Genomic DNA, 19785 nt, shown 5'->3' on the forward strand with positions numbered 1-19785 from the left:
TTAAGGTTACTTTTTATAACATTCTGCTATTCTTTTATGGATGCAATGTTTAGTCTGAAAAAAAATCAGTTGTTGTTTTATGTTTTTTTTTCTGTTGCTTGCGTTGTTTCCTTTTGCTCTGAGTGCCTCTGTCTTAGTCCATTTGTTTTTGGACTCTTTATTTTATAATAAAGGCCTTCTTTAAAGGTCTGGTGCTCCGTGGCTATTTTGCTTTTGCTGGTACTTAAGTAATTGGTGCTGATTCTCTGGTTTCCTGCTTTTAACATGTAAACATGGCTTCCATTGTTTAGGGAGCAATGCTGTGGGGAGGGAGGTCTCTGTTCTGGAGGATTGGATCTCACTCATACTGCTTCTTGGCATGTCTTTCATCCCAGCCTTCTGGGTTTTTTTTGGTTTGTTTGTTTGTTTGTTTTTAAAGATTTTATTTATTTTATTTGAGAGAGAGAATGAGAGAGAGAGCATATGAGAGGGGGGAGGGTCAGAGGGAGAAGCAGACTCCCTGCGGAGCAGGGAGCCCTATGCGGGACTCCATCCTGGTACTCCAGGATCATGACCTGAGCTGAAGGCAATTGCTTAACCAGCTGAGCCATCCAGGTGCCCCCAGCCTTCTGTTTTATGTTCTCCCTTGCACGCATCTTTCTGTAGATTGCTGGTTCCTTCAATGCCTGGGCCTTTCAGAGGTTCTGGTAGCATACTGAGTTCCTCTCTAAACCCTAGTGGCTTAGGTTTCAGCTTTTTCTGGTCTGTCAAATCAGTTTCAGCTGTTTGCCTGTTTTTTGTCTTACAGAATTTTGTTCACATTTCATCTGCTGCAGTTTCTTTTTCTAGTCCCTATGTCCTATTGAATGGTAAATGACTATGTTTAGTCCACCAAGTTTAACTGGAAATCCTGTGCAGACGGTTTTTTTTTTTTTTTTAAGATTTATTTATTTATTTTAGAGCAGGGGGTGCAGGGGTAGAGGGAGAGAGAATCCTAAGCAGACTCCATGCTGAGCACAGAGCCCAGCATGGGGCTCCATCCTATGACCTTGAGATGACCTGAGCCGAAACCAAGAGTCAGACACTTAACTAACTGCGCCACCCAGGAACCCCAACTTTTTCTATTAATATAACATTAAAGCACAAACATACACATTTCCCCATTTCTTTGCATATCCCATGCTATAAAGGGCTTAAATACACTGTTTTGTACTTGCTTTTTATTTTTTACTTATTTATTTTTTTAAAGATTTTATTTATTTGTGAGAGAGAGAGAATGAATGCACAAGCAGGGGGCGAGGCAGGCAGAAGGAGAAGCAGGCTCCCTGCTGAGCAAGGAGTCCGATGTGGGACTTGATCCCAGGATCCTGGGACCATGACCTGAGCTAAAGGCAGACGCTTAACCCACTGAGCCACCCAGGCATCCCCTTGCTTTTTAAAAAACACCTTTATATAATGGATTTCTTTAGTTGTTAACTATGAAGTTAAAAATCTTTAACTTCTTTTTTTCTTTTTTTAAGATTTTATTCATTTATTTGACAGAGAGAGACACAGAGAGAGAGGGAGAACAAGCAGGGGGAGCAGGAGAGGGAGAAGCAGGCTTCCCGTGGAGCAGGGAGCCTGATTCAGGGCTTGATCCCTGGACCCTGGGATCATGACCTGAGCCAAAGGCAGACGCTTAATGACTGAGCCACCCAGGTGCCCCAAAAATCTTTAACTTCTTAATGTATATCCATAACTTCTCTCCGACCTCTTAATGATCAGTTAGGTCATTTCAACTTTTAGCTACTGTAAGAATGCTGCTCTGACCATCCTTTTACATTCGTAATTTCGTTCTTATGACAGGATTTTTGTAGGATTTTTTTTTCGCATTGAATTCTTGGATCAGAGGGTATTTGTATTCTGAATTTTAACAGATAGTATAATTGCCCTTAAAAGAAAAATAAAATGTCCATGCCAGTTTATATCCAGGCAACATAAAACACGGTAGTTAGTTAGTAGCATGGATTCTGAAGCCTGACTGACTGGGTTTGAATCCTGCCTCTTTCTCTCATTTGCTGGATGATCTTGGCAAATTCCTTAATCTCTTTAGTTTCCTATTCTGTGAAATTGGGATAATAGCACCTCCTTTGTAGAGTAGGTGTGAAGATTCAGTAAGGTAATCTAGGTAAAGTGCTTATATAGTGCCTGATACAAGGCAGAGTAGTGCTCTGTTAGCTGTCATTTACTGTTTGTGTTTACTGGGATATGACCAAAAAATAAACAATCTGTATTTTCTTCAACAGTTCTTTCTGTGGAGTTTAATGGAAAATTCATAGGAAACCTTTTAGATACCTTTTAAAACTACATTTTGTGTTAAATGTAAATTACAGGTGGACAATCATTTGCCTATTGTATTCACTTTACACTGTTGAAAAAGTCTGTAATATTTGTTGATTTGGTTGTGTTGTTTCTGTTGCATAGCACTCCCACCAAAGGCATAGAGAACAAAGCTTTTGATCGTAATACAGAATCTCTCTTTGAAGAACTGTCTTCAGCTGGCTCAGGCCTAATTGGAGATGTGGATGAAGGAGCAGATTTACTAGGTATGATAGCTTATCTGAAGAAGTATCATACTGTTTTAAAAATAGATTTTTTTAAAATGATTTAATTGAAAATTCCTTTAAAATGTCCCTAACTGATCAGTAGCACACAGTTATTACACTTTCAGGTAATTAATAGGAATGTATTCTTTGAGATCATGAAAGTTTTAAATCAAAGCATCTTTGTATATGGATATCCCTCAAATTGAATTGCACTTTAATTTGTATTTTGAAATTCATACAGCACATTTTATTGAACACGTGCCATATTCCAAGAACAGTATTACACATAAGGAGCACCGTGTATATATATGGGTGTGTATGTGGGGGGGGGGATGTGTAGATGTATAGATTGATAGGTAGTTAGTTCCTGGCTTTAGATTTTTTAAAATTCTGTTGACCTTAATTAAATAAGAAAATATAACACTTGTTTTTTTCTGAGATTTCACAGAATATTCTGTTTTAGCTCTATGAGAAATGTAACCATTTTAGAGTTTGTGTTGTTGAAGAACACCTGGTTTGAAAAGAATACTGCATTTGGCTTTTTCCATTATTTATCTGGTGACCTTTGCCAAATAGCTTAACCTCTCCTGGCCTTAGTTTCTTTGTGTATAAAATGAAGGAGCCAGATTCGAGTTCAGGGATTGAGCAAACTGTGGCTCATGGGTCCAGATCCAGCTCATCTATGTGTATGAATAAAGCTTTATTGGGACACAGCTACTCTCATTTGTTTACTTACTGTCTGTCATTGCTTTTGCACACAATGGCAGAGTTAAGTAGTCTATAACAGAGATCATATGGCTTTACAAAGACTTAAAATTTACCGTGTGACCCTTTACAGAAAGAATGTATCGACTCCAGCTCTAGGTGATCTCTCAAGTCTCTTTGAACAATAATTACATGATTCTGACTTTACGTCAGTTAGCTGTGGCATACCTTTCTTATAACTTAAGATCTTACAGAGATTGAAAGCCGTATAGTATTAAAAACCCATGCCTTTGGAATAGATGCTGGTCTTGAAGAAATTTATGTATCTATTATGTAGCTTTTGGTGTAATTATAATACAGACTACAGTGTCCTCAAAAGGTTCTTTTGGTCAATTTTTGTGAATATGGAGTGGGATTCCTTGCATTAATTTGTGTTAAATTTATTGATTACCATTATGTCCTCGAAAGTTTGAAGTATTTTTTGAAGGAAACATAAGTTCTTTCTGTATGGAGCTCACAGTCTATCTAGTAAGAGAGATTGCAGGTTTGTTATAAATAAAAACTTTCTGAGATAGACATAGACCCCCACCATTAAAGTGTAAGTTAAATATTAGAAGCAGTTGAATGAGTTTGTATTTCTCAAGGAGGGCTAAAGATGAGTTCTTAAGGAACACCCCATTTTTAAATTTACACTTTAACTTTAGTTAACATTAAATTATGAATGAAAAGTTCCTTTTACAAAACTGAGTCCCTGGCAAAATTGAAGTGTAGAGATGCAAAAAATGTTAGAAAGAAGAATTTTTAAGTGTTTAAATTTATATTCAAATTTATATACAGTAAAAATCACTCTTTATGATGAATTTTTTAACCTTTGACAAAAGCATGGAGTTGTATAATCACTACCAGAATCAGTTTACACCCCCCAAAATTCCTTCATGCTGCTCCTTTGTGTTTAACTAGAATGAAGTACTTTTTAATGCAATTTGTATACTCTGCTACTTCATAATCCAGTATTGAATAATACAATTTTTGAGGTTGGTGGTCCCAAACTTTCCTTTTTTTGTAAAGAGTTAAGAAGCCACAGAGTACTTATAATTAATTGTGGTCTTTTAAAATCTTGTTTTCTGAAAGCTTCCATTCTTTGAGTCAGAAGATTAAGCATAATGAATAGGTTAAAAGCAAAATCCTGATACTCTGGTTTTCTTTCTACTTTGAAAATAAGAAACAGACTGTAAACTGGTGTCTTTTCCCTTTTGCAGATATTGATATATTTATCTCTAAAATGTTCCAGATTAGAAGTTTTTACTGTATTACCTTAAGTCTGTAGTGACTTAGACCTGCATGAATCCCTTTTGGTCAAAGATGGTAAATGAAATTTCCAAGGCACATATTTGTTCCCTGGCTTCTCTGCTATACAATTTTGTGATAGCAATTGAGGTGTAATACTAAATGGAATATAGTGAAACTAACAAAATTGTTTTCCAGAGTTCTTTAATTGATCTCGGGTTAATAAATAAGTACATAGTCCATTTCTGTAACTCCATTCATTTTCTCCATCACTATATTATTGTAAAACTCTTCTCTTTCTCGAGGATATAAATTTTTGCAATCATTATGCATATACTCCACATTTAGATTATTTTTTCCTGATTTTAATAATTTAAAAGAGGTAAACCCCTCCCCACCCCCCAATTGTCCTTGTCTCTTGACTTTCTTATCTTTGTCTGATCCTTTTTTTTTTTTTTTTTTTTTTTAAGATTTTATTTATTTATTTGACAGAGATATAGCGAGAGGAGGAACACAAGCAGGGGGAGTGGGAGAGGGAGAAGCAGGCTTCCCGCCGAGCAGGGAGCCCGATACGGGGCTCGATCCCAGGACCCTGGGACCATGACCTGAGCTGAAGGCAGACGCTTAACGACTGAGCCACCCAGGCGCCCTGTCTAATCCTTTTTCCATTCACTTCAGTCATGTACTCCCCACAGCCACACTCTAGAACTTGGAAATCATACATCCTACTCTTGGGATTTTTTTTCTCTTGATTATCCTTCTATATTTTCAACTTCACTATCTTTACTTCTTCTATTATCATTTAAACATGTTCAGATCTCTTCCATTTAAAAACGAACATATGGCCTGGCCCTCCTCTGCCACTCTTATCTTCAGTACCTTTGTACCCTGTCACTCCTTTTGCTTCCATATCTGGTCCTACTTTTATGCAGCAATATTGAAGAGGTATCCGTTATGTGTTTGACACTATTCTAGATGCTTGTGATACATGAGTGAACAAAGCAGCCTTCTTGAAAGTGTAGCTGCTTTTAAGTGGCAGGATTTCCCCCTTCCCACTTGCATCTCATCCCCCTGTAGTCTGTGTCGGCATTCTTCCCCACACTCACCTGACGTGAAACAGCCTTCTTGTTTGCTATATCCAGCGGTTCCTTCTACGTCCTTTCACAGGACTTCTCAGATAACATTTGTCTTTAACACCATCTTTCCTGGATTTCTGTGATAACAGGCTTTCCTGCCTCTGACTATATTCTTTTTCAGTCTTCTTTGCAGGATCCTCTTCCTCTGCCCATCTTTCAGGATATCAATGTCCCAGGCCTGCTTCTTTGTTTGGGAAATCTTATTTTGTTTCTTGGCTTTTGTTTCTTGGCTTTCATGGAAAATTGCTCCACAATTTTTATCTCCTTCCAACATCTTTTTCTAGAGCCCCAGATTGTTACTTCAGAACAGCCCACGAGACACCTCTAAAGTGATTTGTAGGGCTTTACACTTGATGTGCCTAAAGCTCAGTTCATCATGTTCATTGTCCTGTTCAGGGCTGTTCTTAGTCCAGCACGTACTGTCTCAGTCAGTGAATGCCTCACCATCCACTCAGTTCTCCATTCAAAATCTCTCCCTCTTCTCTTGGAACCAATCACCAAGGTTTGTTTACTCCTTTTCTTTAAAAAAAAAAAAAATCTGTATAACTTTTTTTTCCCCATGCCTCTGCTTAAATGGCATATCCTCCTATTGGGATTCTGCCTTGATCCCCTAGTTAAAGCTCAATTGTCCCTGAAATGTATTCTCATGGCACTCATTTTCTTTATTATGCCACTCTGTATACTTTACTGTAATGGTGTATGTACTCGTCTCTCTGGGTAGGCTCTAAGCTCAATGTGGCCAAGACAACTTTGTCCGTTGCTCCCTATTGAGTCTTTAGCACCATAGCACAGCGATTAAGTGAATATGGATTGCTAAGTAGTTCTAATGGCTTTATTTCACCTCTGATTTTATGATTCTTCACCTTTTAGGATTAAAACTCCTTTATGGGAGAATTTGTAAGAAAGCAGTGTGCTTTTGTAAAAATGCATGTATAGGTAGACAAAATCGTGCATACTTTCTCAAGGGATTAACAGATACTTTGGAGGCCCAACTATGGACCTAGCTTGAGGGTTGTTGCTAATCTGCCAGGCAGTTTTTTGCTTGTTTTAATAGGTAAAGTTTTCAAATATGTTAGACCTAAGTTATGTTTTTCTTATAGTAATGAGTTAGTTTTTATCAATACATTTCAAAATGAAAATTTTGGATAATCCTATTGACCATATATTGACTTTATAAACAAGATTTTGAGAGAACTCTTCACTGAGAACGTGTAAACTTTAGAAACTACATTATCAGATATGATTCCCAAGGAGTACATATTTCAAAATATTTTCTTATTTATAATATTTACACTTTATTGTGTTTGTTTCTCTACATCTTCTAAATTTTATTGTTCCCTCTCATTGAAACAAATGAGCATATTTCTTGCTTTCTGAAAACAATCTAATTGTGATTCTCATTCATTTTTCTCTTGGGCTGCTTACCCAGGGGAATATTCTGGTGTGTATGCTTTTAAATACGTTAATATTACTGCTTCTTAAGCAAGGTGTTCCTGGCTGCTCTTCTCATGTAATGCTTTCTCATCATTTTTTTCTGCTCAGCTATTTTTTTTTTGCCTTCCATATATTTTCAGCTTTTATGCTTATCTCCCTACATGCTTGAGAGTTTATAGCAAACATAGTCATTACATAAGCTTTTTTCAACCAATCTAAACCTATTTCTTCTGATTATATAGCTTTATTGAAAGTTAACATTAGTCAAAAGCAAATATTTCAGCATATCTTGCCAAAATTCATTTTGGAATTGGAATTTGGAAACCTTTTTAGTTTGTCTTTATTTTTACCTTTTGGAGACTACATAGATGATTGAATAAGCTACTATGTGTGATATTTAATTCTTCATGGTAGTAGTACCCTGATCTTTGCGAATATTTGAGATAATTATAATACAGACAAAATATGAGTACATATGTGAGCATTGATTTTTAGCATTCCTAGGTTGGTTTTGTTTTAAATTATCTTTAAGTCATTTGAAATAACTACCTTTTAAAAAAGGGACATGTTAACTCCTTTTCCTTATGTAGTTTTCTTAGGATTTCCTTCCTGTATAGCTGGGTTATATGAGTATTATTTATTCCATTGTATGTAGTTTTCCAACATCAGCTTAGGATAAGTGAATGGTGGGTCTTTGGCTTTGCTTTGTTTTGCCTTTTTGTTTTTGTAACTTTTTGAGATACATTCCCTAGTGTGTGGTTTTATTTCTTCAGTTTCTTTTAAGTAGCAAATTAAAGAACTTTCTTCTCCCTAAAGATCATTGCATTGGATCTTGCATTGAATGCTCTGTCTGCCTTACAGTCCTCATTAAATTATTAAACAGGATTCTGTAAAGTAATAACTGAACATTATCATTTCAGAGGTGGCACTTTGAAGGAAACTTTATATTATTGATGTGGGATTTTCAGTCTAATTATTCAGTTTCATTGTGCAAAAGAATTGGTAAAGCATTTTTTTTTTTAGGTATTACGTATCAAAGAGCATCCTTATGAATGGAGGAAATCATCTTAATTTCTGTCTTTTGCACATCATTATGCATTAAATCATAACACTGATCCCAGGTGTATTTCATATCATGCATAAAACTTTACAGTTTAATAATCTATTTTCATGCTGTTTCTTACATAAAACATTTCTTGTTCTTTGTTTTTGCTTTACATGGAATGCATGGGCTTTAAGACCATAATTTCTTTGGTAAGGTTTCATCTGCATTGGGGTTCCGTCTTTCTTTGGCCTTGTTTCTGCCTGTTCTTTCTTAGTAAGACCTAATTTTTAGGCAAAAGCCTACAATACCAGCTGTGATTTGGAAATGATTTCTGATCTGTACTAATGCTTACTCTTTTTTCCTCTAAATATTTTACTGCTATTTTTTAGAATATTTGGCAGAAAAGTCTTGATCGTATTGAAATAATTATCTATGAGAAACAAAATATAGACTAACAGTTACAAAGAATTGGCTAACAAAATCTTTAGCTTTGTTTTGTGATGGATAATTATTTATAATTTTATAACCTATACAAGTAGATATATCAAATGAAATTATAGACTAAGGTTACTAAAGGACAGATAAAATCTATAAATTAAAATTTGAGTCTCTATTATAATACAAGTTTATATAGTTTTTGATAAATTTTTTGAAAGGTTTTATTTATTTATTTATTTTGGTAGGAATGGGTCGTGAAGTTGAGAATCTTATATTAGAAAATACACAACTGTTGGAAACCAAGTAAGTATATACAAAAATTCTTTTTTAAAGATTTTATTTATTTTTTTGAGAGAGAGAGAGAGTGCACAAGCAGGGGGGAGGGGCAGAGCAGAGAGAGAAGTAGGCTCCCCGCTGAGCAGGACCCTGGGATCAAGTAAATGGGCAATGGGACCTGATTTCCCTAATGGATAGGTTTTGTTGCTCTGTTTTTTGCAGAAATAGATTTTTATCTCCTTTCCACCCTACAAGTATTCATGCCTTTCTCTTAACCTCCTTGGATAGGTCAGATGTTTTTTTTGCTCCCTCCCCTAGGATGCCTATTTTATTATCTTTTCTTCTGGGGTTTCTTTATTTCTACATAAATGTTTTGATCTATACCCCAGCCCAGCTCTCCTCCATAGTTGTCGGTTTTCAGGTGTAATATGTGGAGCTTTAGACCCTCAAACATATTGGAGTCTTGTTTAGTGGGGCAGGTCCTGAGTCCTGTGGAAAAGCAGCCCAGGTCCCTTTGTTAATTTGCTGTGTCAAGAGAACTTCGGAACATCTGGGTAGATCCAAAATAGAATGCAGTTATGAGGTACTATGCCCACTTGTACCCAAAGAACTAGATCTTAGATTTTTTTTCCCCATGAACATTCTATCAAAAACCAATGATGTATTGGCTAATTGGATTTAAATTAAAAAAAAAAAAATTTTTTTCCCCTAGATCCACCCCAAGTTTAGACTTTTATCTCATCAATTATTAAAGATTCAAAGATAAATTTCCTTTTTGATTAGGTAATATTTTTTTCAGAGTTTAACAACGGTACCCTTAGCATCCTATTTTGTAAAAGTTTAATCTTCATTAATTGTGGTATTTTTATTAGTTGGTGGTCTGTTTTGCTTTACCCATTTATTCTTTGTAAGTGGAAAGAGCAAAATCTTGGATGGTTGTGTGTTTTTTTGTCTTTACCTACAAACAACACCAGGTAGAGTACCTTAAAATACTTCGTTATTCAGCTTTGATTGTATAGTTATTTTCGTCTGTAAGAGAACAAGCTGAAAGACAGGAAGAGTACTCATTTGTAATGATATATGCGAAATACGTGTTTCTTAGACATGCTTTGAATGTAGTGAAGAATGACTTGATAGCCAAGGTGGATGAGCTGACCTGCGAGAAGGACGTGCTGCAGGGGGAGCTGGAGGCTGTAAAACTAGCCAAGCTGAAGCTCGAGGAGAAGAACAAGGAGCTGGAGGAGGAGCTTAGGAAGTAAGTTTCCTCGGTGGTGTTCTGAACCCAGCTCTCTTAGCCAGCGGGCCACAGAGGGTCATAGGTGTCCCCCGAGGCTGGCCCTGCCACCACCGCCGGCAGCCTTCTCCAGCGGGCCAGGAGCACCAGCTGCCGGGAGGGTCAGGGCCAAGTGCCCGGGGGTGGCTCAGATAGCAGCGCACCCCTTGCTTGCCCAGCCTTATCATTTCACTTTCTGTGGCTGTCACTGTGAGAAAAGTTAGTAGAACCATTCTAAAATTTGCTAATAAGGAAATTAGAAACATTATTTTCCTTCACCCAGCTTTCTTTAATACTTGTTTTTTTCTGAGAACAGTGCTGCACTAATGTTCCCCGAAGTGAAGGCAGCTAAATACTCTGAAAAGAGAAGAATAATCATTTAGTGTTGATTAAAATTTTTGACCTACTCTTTCATTCCTTGAAAAGATGAACGCAACTCAAATAACATGTTCTTTTTTTTTCCCCACCAGAGCTCGTGCAGAAGCCGAAGATGCACGGCAAAAAGCAAAAGATGACGATGATGTAGGTTTATGATTTCAGACTTTTTTTCTTACTACATTTTGGTTTTTAAAGAAAATCTTGCTAATTAAGTTTTGGATATAGCATTATAAAAAGAAAGAAGATCTCTGTGTTAATGAGTAGGCTACCTCATGCTCCCACATGGTATCCAGAGGCTGAGCTTTCTGGCTACATGTGGTGTGCTCATTTTTTTTTCTGTGGCTCTGTGCTGTGACCTTGTTTGCAAGTTCAAGCTCAAGGACCAGCCGAAACATTTTGTTTTGTCTCATATTTTGACTTAGAAATATGAAAGCTTAATTATAAAGTTGTTTAAAAGTATTAAACATAAAAAAGATGAATTCTAGGACTTTAGTAGTAAGCAGTCAGCTTATACTGTTTTCAACATATGTAAATACAGAAGACTAAGGATGAGGTTTTACCAATATAATTAGCATCGTAGTAACTGTTGGTAGCTAGATGATCATTCTTGTAACAGGTGTTTGCTGGTCAAGCATCAGACTTGAGATATGTGGGTAACCTGTACAAAGTGATTATTTAATGCCCCTGCAATCTTGCTCTTTTTTTAAATATATAATACTTGGTACATACCAAAAATATATGTAACATATGTAAGTTATGAAACATAATGAATTAACATAATGAACCCACCACCTAACCTAAGAACTAGAACATTATCAAACATTGAAGCTACCCTATGCTCCTCCCCTCCAGAGGAGACCACTATCCTATATTTGTCATTTTCTTACCTTTCTAAAAAATGATTTTATCGGGGCACCTGGCTGGCTCAGTTGGTAGAGCATGGGACTCTTACCTTGGATTCGTGGTGGGTTCAAGCCCCACGTTGGGTGTAGAGCTCACTTAAATTTTTTTTTTTTTTTAAGATTTTATTTATTTCTTTAACTGAGAGACACAGCAAGAGAGGGAACACAAGCAGGGGGAGTGGGAGAGAGAAGCAGGCTTCCCGTGGAGCAGGGAGCCCATTGCAGGGCTCGATCCCAGGACCCTGGGATCATGACCTGAGCCAAAGGCAGACGCTTAACAACTGAGCCACCCAGGTGCCCCTAAAATTTTTTAAAAAATAATTTTATCATATCACACATATATGTATCCCTACAAAATATAGCTTAATTTTCATTGTTTTTTTTATTTCATACTTGGAGATTTACCTCTTTTACTCGGCATTATGTTTCTGAGATTTACCTGTGTTGTAGTGTAGTGCCAGAAGTTATTCATGTTTACTCCGTTATAATATCCCATTGTATGAATATATTACAATTTATGTATTTGTTTTCCTGTTAATGGATATTTAGGATATTTTCAGCTTTTTACTACCACATACAATGCTGTTTTTAGGAACATTATAGTGCAAGTCTCCTGGTTCTTCCATGGCATATATCTAGGAGTGTGATTGCTATGCTGCAGACTCAGAGTCCTTGAATCCTCTGTTGTTTGACTTCGTTTGAGAGGCAGAGTTCAGAGCAGGAGGACAAAGAAGGAGGTCCCCAAGGGCTAAACTTAGCCTCTTTCTTAACTGTCCCACCCTTCAGCAAAACAAGAGCCCTATGGTTAAACCAGTGTTCCTCCCCAGAAGAGCATTTAGAAATTACAGTAGAAGGAAGTTGACTTGAGCATGCTTCTTTGGGTCTTAGCATAGTCACATCCTTTAGTCTCCCTAAGAAGAATTCTAGTTAATACACTTGTCTCCAGCTCCTTGTATTTCTGTTGGTGTTTTAATGACTCTTAGAGTTGGGTACCCTGGTACCTAGCCAATATATGTAGATGATGGGTAGTTTGAGATAAGTGAATCCCTTTCGGAACTAACTTGTAACAAATTGCTGAATAATTAGCATTTGTTATAGAACATCAACTTAAAATAATGTTGTTAGAAGAACCATTTCCAGGCAAGCATGTTAAATCTATATAGATAGATTAACTTTGTTAATCTTTCTTGGTTTTAGTTCAGAATCTACACTGTTCTTTGTATTTGCTTTACAGTATGTTCAAATATCTTGTATTTCTATTCAGAAATTAAATTGTTTACCTCTTTTCCGTCATAAGTAATTACTAAAATCTCTTTATTGATTTTATTTTTATATAAGGTTATTTTTCTTTAAATGATGCAATAGATTAGAAATTAAGAAATGTTTTAAAGCTTTAAGATTTTGCTTAAGTTTAGCATAACACCAAAAGCAGATATAGGCTGCCAGAGTGATCTGCTGTGTTCTTTTCATTATAGAGTGATATTCCCACAGCCCAGAGGAAGCGGTTTACTAGAGTAGAAATGGCCCGTGTTCTAATGGAGAGAAACCAATATAAAGAGAGATTGATGGAGCTTCAGGAAGCTGTTCGATGGACAGAGATGATTCGGTTCGTATGAGAAGTACCTCTTGGTGCTTTTCTAGTATTGTTTCCTGGGTTTGAATATTCCTTCCCTCAGAACTAGAGTCCAGCCTTGGGGATCCAAACCTCTTACTCTGTTTACTAGGAGATAACTTTCTAAAGTAACACTAGATATTAGGGACAGAATGTGATCAAAATGAGTGCCTTTTGGGTAAAGGGCCCTTGGAGAATGTTCCCGTGACCTCTAAAAGGTAATTGTTGTTACTTAGGAATGATGGTCATTTTTCAAAAGCATATAGAAATTGACACTGCTTTTACAGTAATGTCAGGGAAAGATATAAATTTCACGTTCCACCCAGAAAACTAAGTCATTTTTACTCCGTGTCTTTCTGTAAAATACTCTTGTCCAATTTCCCCCTCCTTTCTGGCTATTCATGCAAAATGTACCTTCCATTGACATCTTTGTTGATCTGATCTTAGATCTCACCTAATGCTGCCATCTAACGGCCATATTCTCAGTAACAGTGTTCCTTAATTTAGGAAGAGCTCATGAACAGTTTGTGAACTAGTTGCCCCCTAATTTGCCCATATTTTTTTAAATTTAATTTAATTTTATTATGTTATGTTAGTCACCATACAGTACATCGTTAGTTTTTGATGTAGTGTTCCATGATTCATTGTTTTCATATAACACCCGTGCTTCATGCAGTACGTGCCGTCCTTAATACCCATCACCGGGCCCATCCCCCTACCCCCCTCCCCTCCAAAACCCTCAGTTTGTTTTTCGGAGTCCATAGTCTCTCGTGGTTCGTCTCCCCGTCCAATTTCCAACCCCTTCATTTTTCCCTTCCTTCTCCTAATGTCCTCCATGCTATTCCTTATGCTCCACAAATAAGTGAAACCATAAATGATAATTGACTTTCTCTGCTTGACTTATTTCACTTAGCATAATCTCCTCCGGTCCCATCCATGTTGATGTAAAAGTTGGGTATTCATCCTTTCTGATGTAATTTGCCCATATTTTTGAGTTTGGAGTCCCATGTCAGATTTACCAATAACAGTACATATATACTGACACATAGTTTTAAAGTTTATGAACATATTTTTTAACCTCCAACTTTTACTTCTTCGTGATTACATTATTTATTTAACAGTTTATATATCCTTTACCAGTGTCATACTAGAACAAAAGTACTTCGTATAGCACATTTACAATTTGCTAAACTTGTAATTGCTGCTAAGAAGGAAGGAGATCAGTATTCTAAACTTCATTAATTGTTCAAAGAAAGTAATGTACTAAGAAATTTGTCTTTAACTCAAACATTTAATGGATATTACATAAATAACAAATATTTTAAACATTGAGGTAGAGGCGCCTGGGTGGCTCAGCCGGTTAAGCCTCCCACTCTTGACTTCGGCTCAGGCCATGAGAATATGGCCATTAGATGGCATGGGGTCATGAGATTGGGCTGTGTCATCGGGCTCTGCACTCAGCGGGGAGTCTGCTGGAGATTTCCGCCCCTGTCTCTCTCAAATAAATAACTAAATCTTTTTTAAAAATTGAGGTATATAGAGAGGCTCCATCTTTCTTTTTTAATATTTATTTATTTTAGAGAACACGAACGGGAGGGACAGGGGGAGGGGAGGAGAGAATCTCAAGCAAGACTCCACATCCGGCATGGAGCCCAACATGGGGCTCGATCCCACAACACCGAGATGAAAACTTGAGCCGAAACCATGGGTCAGATGCTTAACCAACTATGCCACCCAGGCTCTCCGACAGGCTCCCCAACAGGCTCCTCTTTTCCTTGCTATTTTTAATTCTAGCAGCCACGTGATAGTCCACAAGTGAAAAGAAGTGGTGTCTCATTTTTTACTTTTCCATTGAATTAAAGATGTTTTCAATTTAGTCCTTTAAAAAAAATGTGAAAAGTGAGCTCTCACAGTGAGCGCAGGATCCTTACCATCTTACTAAATTAGTTTGGAGTGCCTCATTTTCTGAAATTTTGTTGAACTACCTATCAATCCAGTTTATCCCCTTCTCTGGTCATCTTTTCAGTAATGGGAAAGTATTTGTCCTATGAAAAATGACCCATCAGAACAGTAAAGTTACAGGCTATCTTGAGAGAGCTAGAGCATGAGGACGATAGAGACCTTTATGTAAAGATAAGGATTCAAATGACAGTATTTTGACAAAAGGGAGAACTGGAAGATATCTCTTCAATAAAATTTTTCTTTCTTTCTTTATTTTTTTTATTTTTTAAAGATTTTATTTATTTATTTGACAGAGAGAGACATAGCGAGAGAGGGAACACAAGCAGGAGGAGTAGGAGAGGGAGAAGCAGGCTTCCCCGCGGAGCAGGGAGCCTGATGTGGGGCTCGATCCCAGGGTCCTGGGATCACGACCTGAGCCGAAGGCAGACGCTTAACAACTGAGCCACCCAGGCGCCCCTCTTCAATAAAATTTTTAAAAAATATTTACGTTCAGGCCTGTTGGCTGTCCGTTCAGCACAGATAACAATCTTGTCTGTCAGTGGACTGAGCTCTTCGATGGAGGGATGGTGTTTTATTTATCTTAGTTGTATTGGCTTTTACGGGCTGACTGACACATGATAGGTCAAAGCAACTATTTACTGAATTTAATTGTTGATTCTCTTTTGTGTATCCCATGAACTTCTTGGGAAGTTCTTCAGATAGAAAACTAAAAAACTAAAACACCTCACTGATGAGACATTTTTTTTTCTTTGTTTTTCTTTTAAAATATAGTGCATCAAGAGAAAATCCAGCCATGCAGGAAAAAAAAAGGTCAAGCATTTGGCAGTTGTAAGTATCTAAAAACACATAAAGACTTCAGAGAGCCCTTTGAGACCAGATTACAGTCAAAATTTATTTCTGAGAATGATTTCGTGTCTCCTTTCTTTTTAAAATTTGGAGTATATGGCTAAATTGAACTTTTTTCTTTTTGATACATAGCGTGCCAGCTCGGTAAGGCTATTCTTGAGGACAAACATATGCTGTCGTAAGCTGCATCCTGTTGGTTATGTACTCGATGGAATCTTCTGCTAAATTAAATAAAAATGATGGGGATTTATTCATAGAGTTGATAATTACCTGGATCCTCAGTAAATAAGTTATATGGATGCACTGGTTGTGTGATTGTAAAGAACTTTATAAAGTAAAGCTTAGAAATTTAGTATCTGTAGGTTTGAGTAGTGTGTGTATTTGTGTGTTTCAGATTTGATTTATGTTCATGCCAGAAGAACTGTGCATTTACTATACTTAAAATTTACCCTTTTTGGTGAATCTGCTATTTAATAGAAGTGTTAATTCTTTCAAGTGGATGTGAAGGTAGATCTATAAATTAGGCTTAATAAGAAAAGGTATAAGATGTATGTTAAAATGGTAGTATGTGTTCCAGTACTTTATTACCACTTTTAGAACTGGCAAACTAAGCTTCTGTTCAAACCATGCAGCTATAACATTGCTGTTTAACAACTACTTACCAAGTAAGAGCTAGGACCCGTCTTATTTCTTCATTACAAGAAGTTCCCCGTACTTAAGAGTTTCTTTCTTTCATTATGTGAATTGCTAATTAAAGTGCGAGGATCTGCCATTCTAAGCAATAGTTTCTCTTTCCTGAATGTCTGAGTTTGGCTGTGAGTTATTGCTAAGGCTGCAGTGTATGACTACAAAAACTCTTTCTGCCAGTTTCTAACTCATTGCCTTGTAAAAGCACTGTGAAATTTATGGAAAGTAATGGATTGTTTTTCATAGTGCATGTAATAACACTCTTTCTCTCTTGCGCGCGCTCTCTCTCTTGCGCTCTCTCTCTCTCTCGCTCTCTCACTTTTTTTCTTTTTAGTTTCAGCCGACTTTTCAGCTCTTCAAGTAATACTACTAAGAAGCCTGAACCACCTGTTAATTTGAAATACAATGCACCCACTTCTCATGTTACTCCTTCTGTCAAGAAAAGAAGCAGCACCTTATCTCAGCTCCCTGGGGATAAGTCCAAAGCCTTTGATTTCCTTAGTGAAGAGTAAGTATTTTGCAGACTAGTGGTTATGCGCTAAATAACTTAATAGTTCAGAATATTCTTGCCCCTTATCCGATCAGCTGTAAGGTTCACATAAGTCCATAAAGAAGCCGTTTCTATAACGTGGCTGCCTACCTTTAAGTAGATTACTTGTAGTCAATACCTTTTATGAAAATTGTATTTCACAGGTTTCATAAACAGAAGTTGTTTTAAAATGTCTCTTTGTTGCTGGTCAACAACACTGGTAAATATTAGTAAAATGTTAAAGGCCTATATAAGCCTTTATCCTAAATGTTTGAACATTTCCTTTGGTGTCAGAAGAAGTTTATTTTCCCTCCTGACTCTGCTGCTCATTAGGTACATGAACTTGGACAAGCTAACCTCTCAGCCCCAGTTTCTCTGCCTGTAAATGGAGTATGATAACCTGTCTCAGAGGCACTAGGGTTAAATTACCAAGGGTTTGTAAAGTGTCTGACACACAGATTTGTTAACTATGGCATACATAGCAAGTCAGTTTGCATTTTTGTCTTCTGAAACAAAGCAGTGGGGTCCAGAAATTAATCTTTGTTATCTTCCTAAGAAGATATTGATTTATTGATCTTGAGTCACTTCTAGCACATTCCCTGGCATGAGAAAATTCTCAGTAAATATTTGTTGAATGAACAAAAAAGGGAGGAACTAAAAAATATTTAAGAATTTTTCCCTTTCATGTGGCCAAATCTGAAATCTGATAGAAATTTGATGGCTGATGATTCAACATAATAAAATAAGCTGCTTGCTAATCTGTTAAAGTTTGAACACTGTACCCACTGCACAACTTTAAAAGGCCAGCTTTAGGCTAACACTTCTTAGAAGTGCAGAACTCTGAAGTAAACTGAAATTGGGTGATTTTTTTTTTGTGTCATTTTTGCTGTCTTAGCGGGAAAGGGGAGATACACTGTTACATTCCCTTAATCAAAAAGGGAAATTTATTTGCCTTTTAGAACTGAAGCTAGTTTAGCCTCGCGCAGAGAACAAAAGAGAGAACAGTATCGGCAGGTAAAGGCACACGTTCAGAAGGAAGATGGTAGAGTGCAGGCTTTTGGCTGGAGTCTGCCTCAGAAGTACAAACAGGTAAGATGTGAATGGTAAGAGCATCTAGTGGTTAGTGCTGGGGGAGAGGAGTATGCCTGGGCATGAAGGAATTGAAATACCTGTCTCAAACCTGCTAGTTTCAAGTTCATGGACTTGGCACACACTTAGAGAAGGGTTGAAGGTAGTGGTTCTCAGGCTGTTTTCTGGAGCCCCAGAGCTCAAAAGAAATGCCTGAGTCTGTGAGGAGGCAGAGGGGTCAACAGGAGGTTTACCAAGTGCACAGACTTGAGGTAATCTGTTGGTTTGTTTTTTGTTCTTTTTTGTTTTGTTTTGAGGGATAATTGACATACAGCATTATAATGGTTTCAGGTACACAACATAATGATTTGATATTTTTATATATTCTGAAATGATCACCATAGTAAGTATAGTTAAAAATCATCACCAAACATGGTTACAGATTTTTTTTCTTGTAGTGAGAACTTTACAGATTTACTCTCTTAGCAACTTTAAATGGTGGCTCAGTCGTTAAGCGTCTGCCTTTGGCTCAGGTCATGATCCCGGGGTCCTGGGATCGAGTCCCGCATTGGACTCCCTGCTCCGCGGGAAGCCTGCTTCTCCCTCTCCCACTCCCCCTGCTTGTGTTCCCTCTCTCGCTGTGTCTCCCTCTGTCAAATAAATAAATAAAATCTTAGAAAAAAAAAATGTGCAATACAGTATTACTAATTATAGTTGCCATGCTGTACCGTACATCCCCATGACTTAATTTATAACTGGAAGTTTGTATCTTTTGACCTCCTTTACGAACCACTTCACCGATCTCTCACCCCTGCCTCTAGCAGCCTCCTGTTTATTCTCTGTGTTTATGAGCTTTGTATGTTTGTTTAAGATTCCACATTTAAGTGAGATCATACGGTATTTGTTTTTCTCTGTCTGAATTTACTTCACTTAGCATAATGCCCTCAAGTTCCATCCATGTTGTCACAGATGGAAAACTACTGTTCTTTTTTATGGCTGAATAATAATCCATTGTATTTATGTACCACATTTCCCTTACACATTCCTTTATTGCTGGACACTTAGGTTGTATCCATGTCTTGGCTACTGTAAGTAATGCTACAGTGAACATAGAGGTGCATATATCTTTTCAAGTTAATGGTTTTTTTTCTCCAGATAAATACCCAGAAGTGGAATTGCTGGATCGTATAGTAGTTCTATTTTTATTTTTTTTTAAAAAGTCATCTCTGTGCCCAAAGTGGGGCTTGAACTGATGACCCCAAGATCAAGAGTCACATGCTCTACCGACTAAATGAGCCAGGTGCCCCTATTTTTTATTTTTTAGGAGCCTCCATACTGTTTTCCATAATGGCTGCACCAATTTACATTCCCACTATCAGTACATTAGGGTTTCCTTTTCTCCACATCCTCGCCTCTTGTCTTTTTGATAATAGCAATTCTGACAGGTGTGAGATGGTATCTCATTGTGGTTTTGATTTGCATTTCCCTGATGATTAGTGATGTTGAGCATCTTTTCATGTACCCTTTGGCTGTCTGTATCTTCTTTGGAAAAATGTTCGTTTAGATCCTCTGCCCATTTTTTAAACCCATTTGTTTGTTTGTTTTTGCTATTGAGTTGCATGTATATCCTGCTCTATTTTAAT

The 19785-nt window shown here is 37.1% G+C and overlaps 1 protein-coding gene across 7 annotated transcripts in view; it reads left to right on the forward strand.

The window, feature by feature from the left end:
- The window catches only part of SPAG9 (sperm associated antigen 9), a 135761-nt gene that overhangs the window by 88267 nt on the left and 27709 nt on the right, over positions 1-19785 (forward strand). For 4 of the 7 annotated variants that reach the window (XM_078065244.1, XM_036108471.2, XM_078065259.1 and 1 more), the window contains 8 exons: positions 2443-2564; positions 8855-8912; positions 9988-10140; positions 10629-10680; positions 12914-13044; positions 15784-15840; positions 16880-17053; positions 18034-18163. In XM_078065244.1, the coding sequence (XP_077921370.1) occupies positions 2443-2564; positions 8855-8912; positions 9988-10140; positions 10629-10680; positions 12914-13044; positions 15784-15840; positions 16880-17053; positions 18034-18163 (877 nt within the window). Of the gene's footprint in view, positions 1-2442; positions 2565-8827; positions 8913-9987; positions 10141-10628; positions 10681-12913; positions 13045-15783; positions 15841-16879; positions 17054-18033; positions 18164-19785 lie in introns of all 7 variants that reach the window. The other 3 variants (XM_078065241.1, XM_078065245.1, XM_078065252.1) reach the window with 1 other exon arrangement.

Source organism: Halichoerus grypus, chromosome 2 (assembly GCF_964656455.1).
Source record: "Halichoerus grypus chromosome 2, mHalGry1.hap1.1, whole genome shotgun sequence".
Lineage (NCBI taxonomy): Eukaryota > Metazoa > Chordata > Mammalia > Carnivora > Phocidae > Halichoerus > Halichoerus grypus.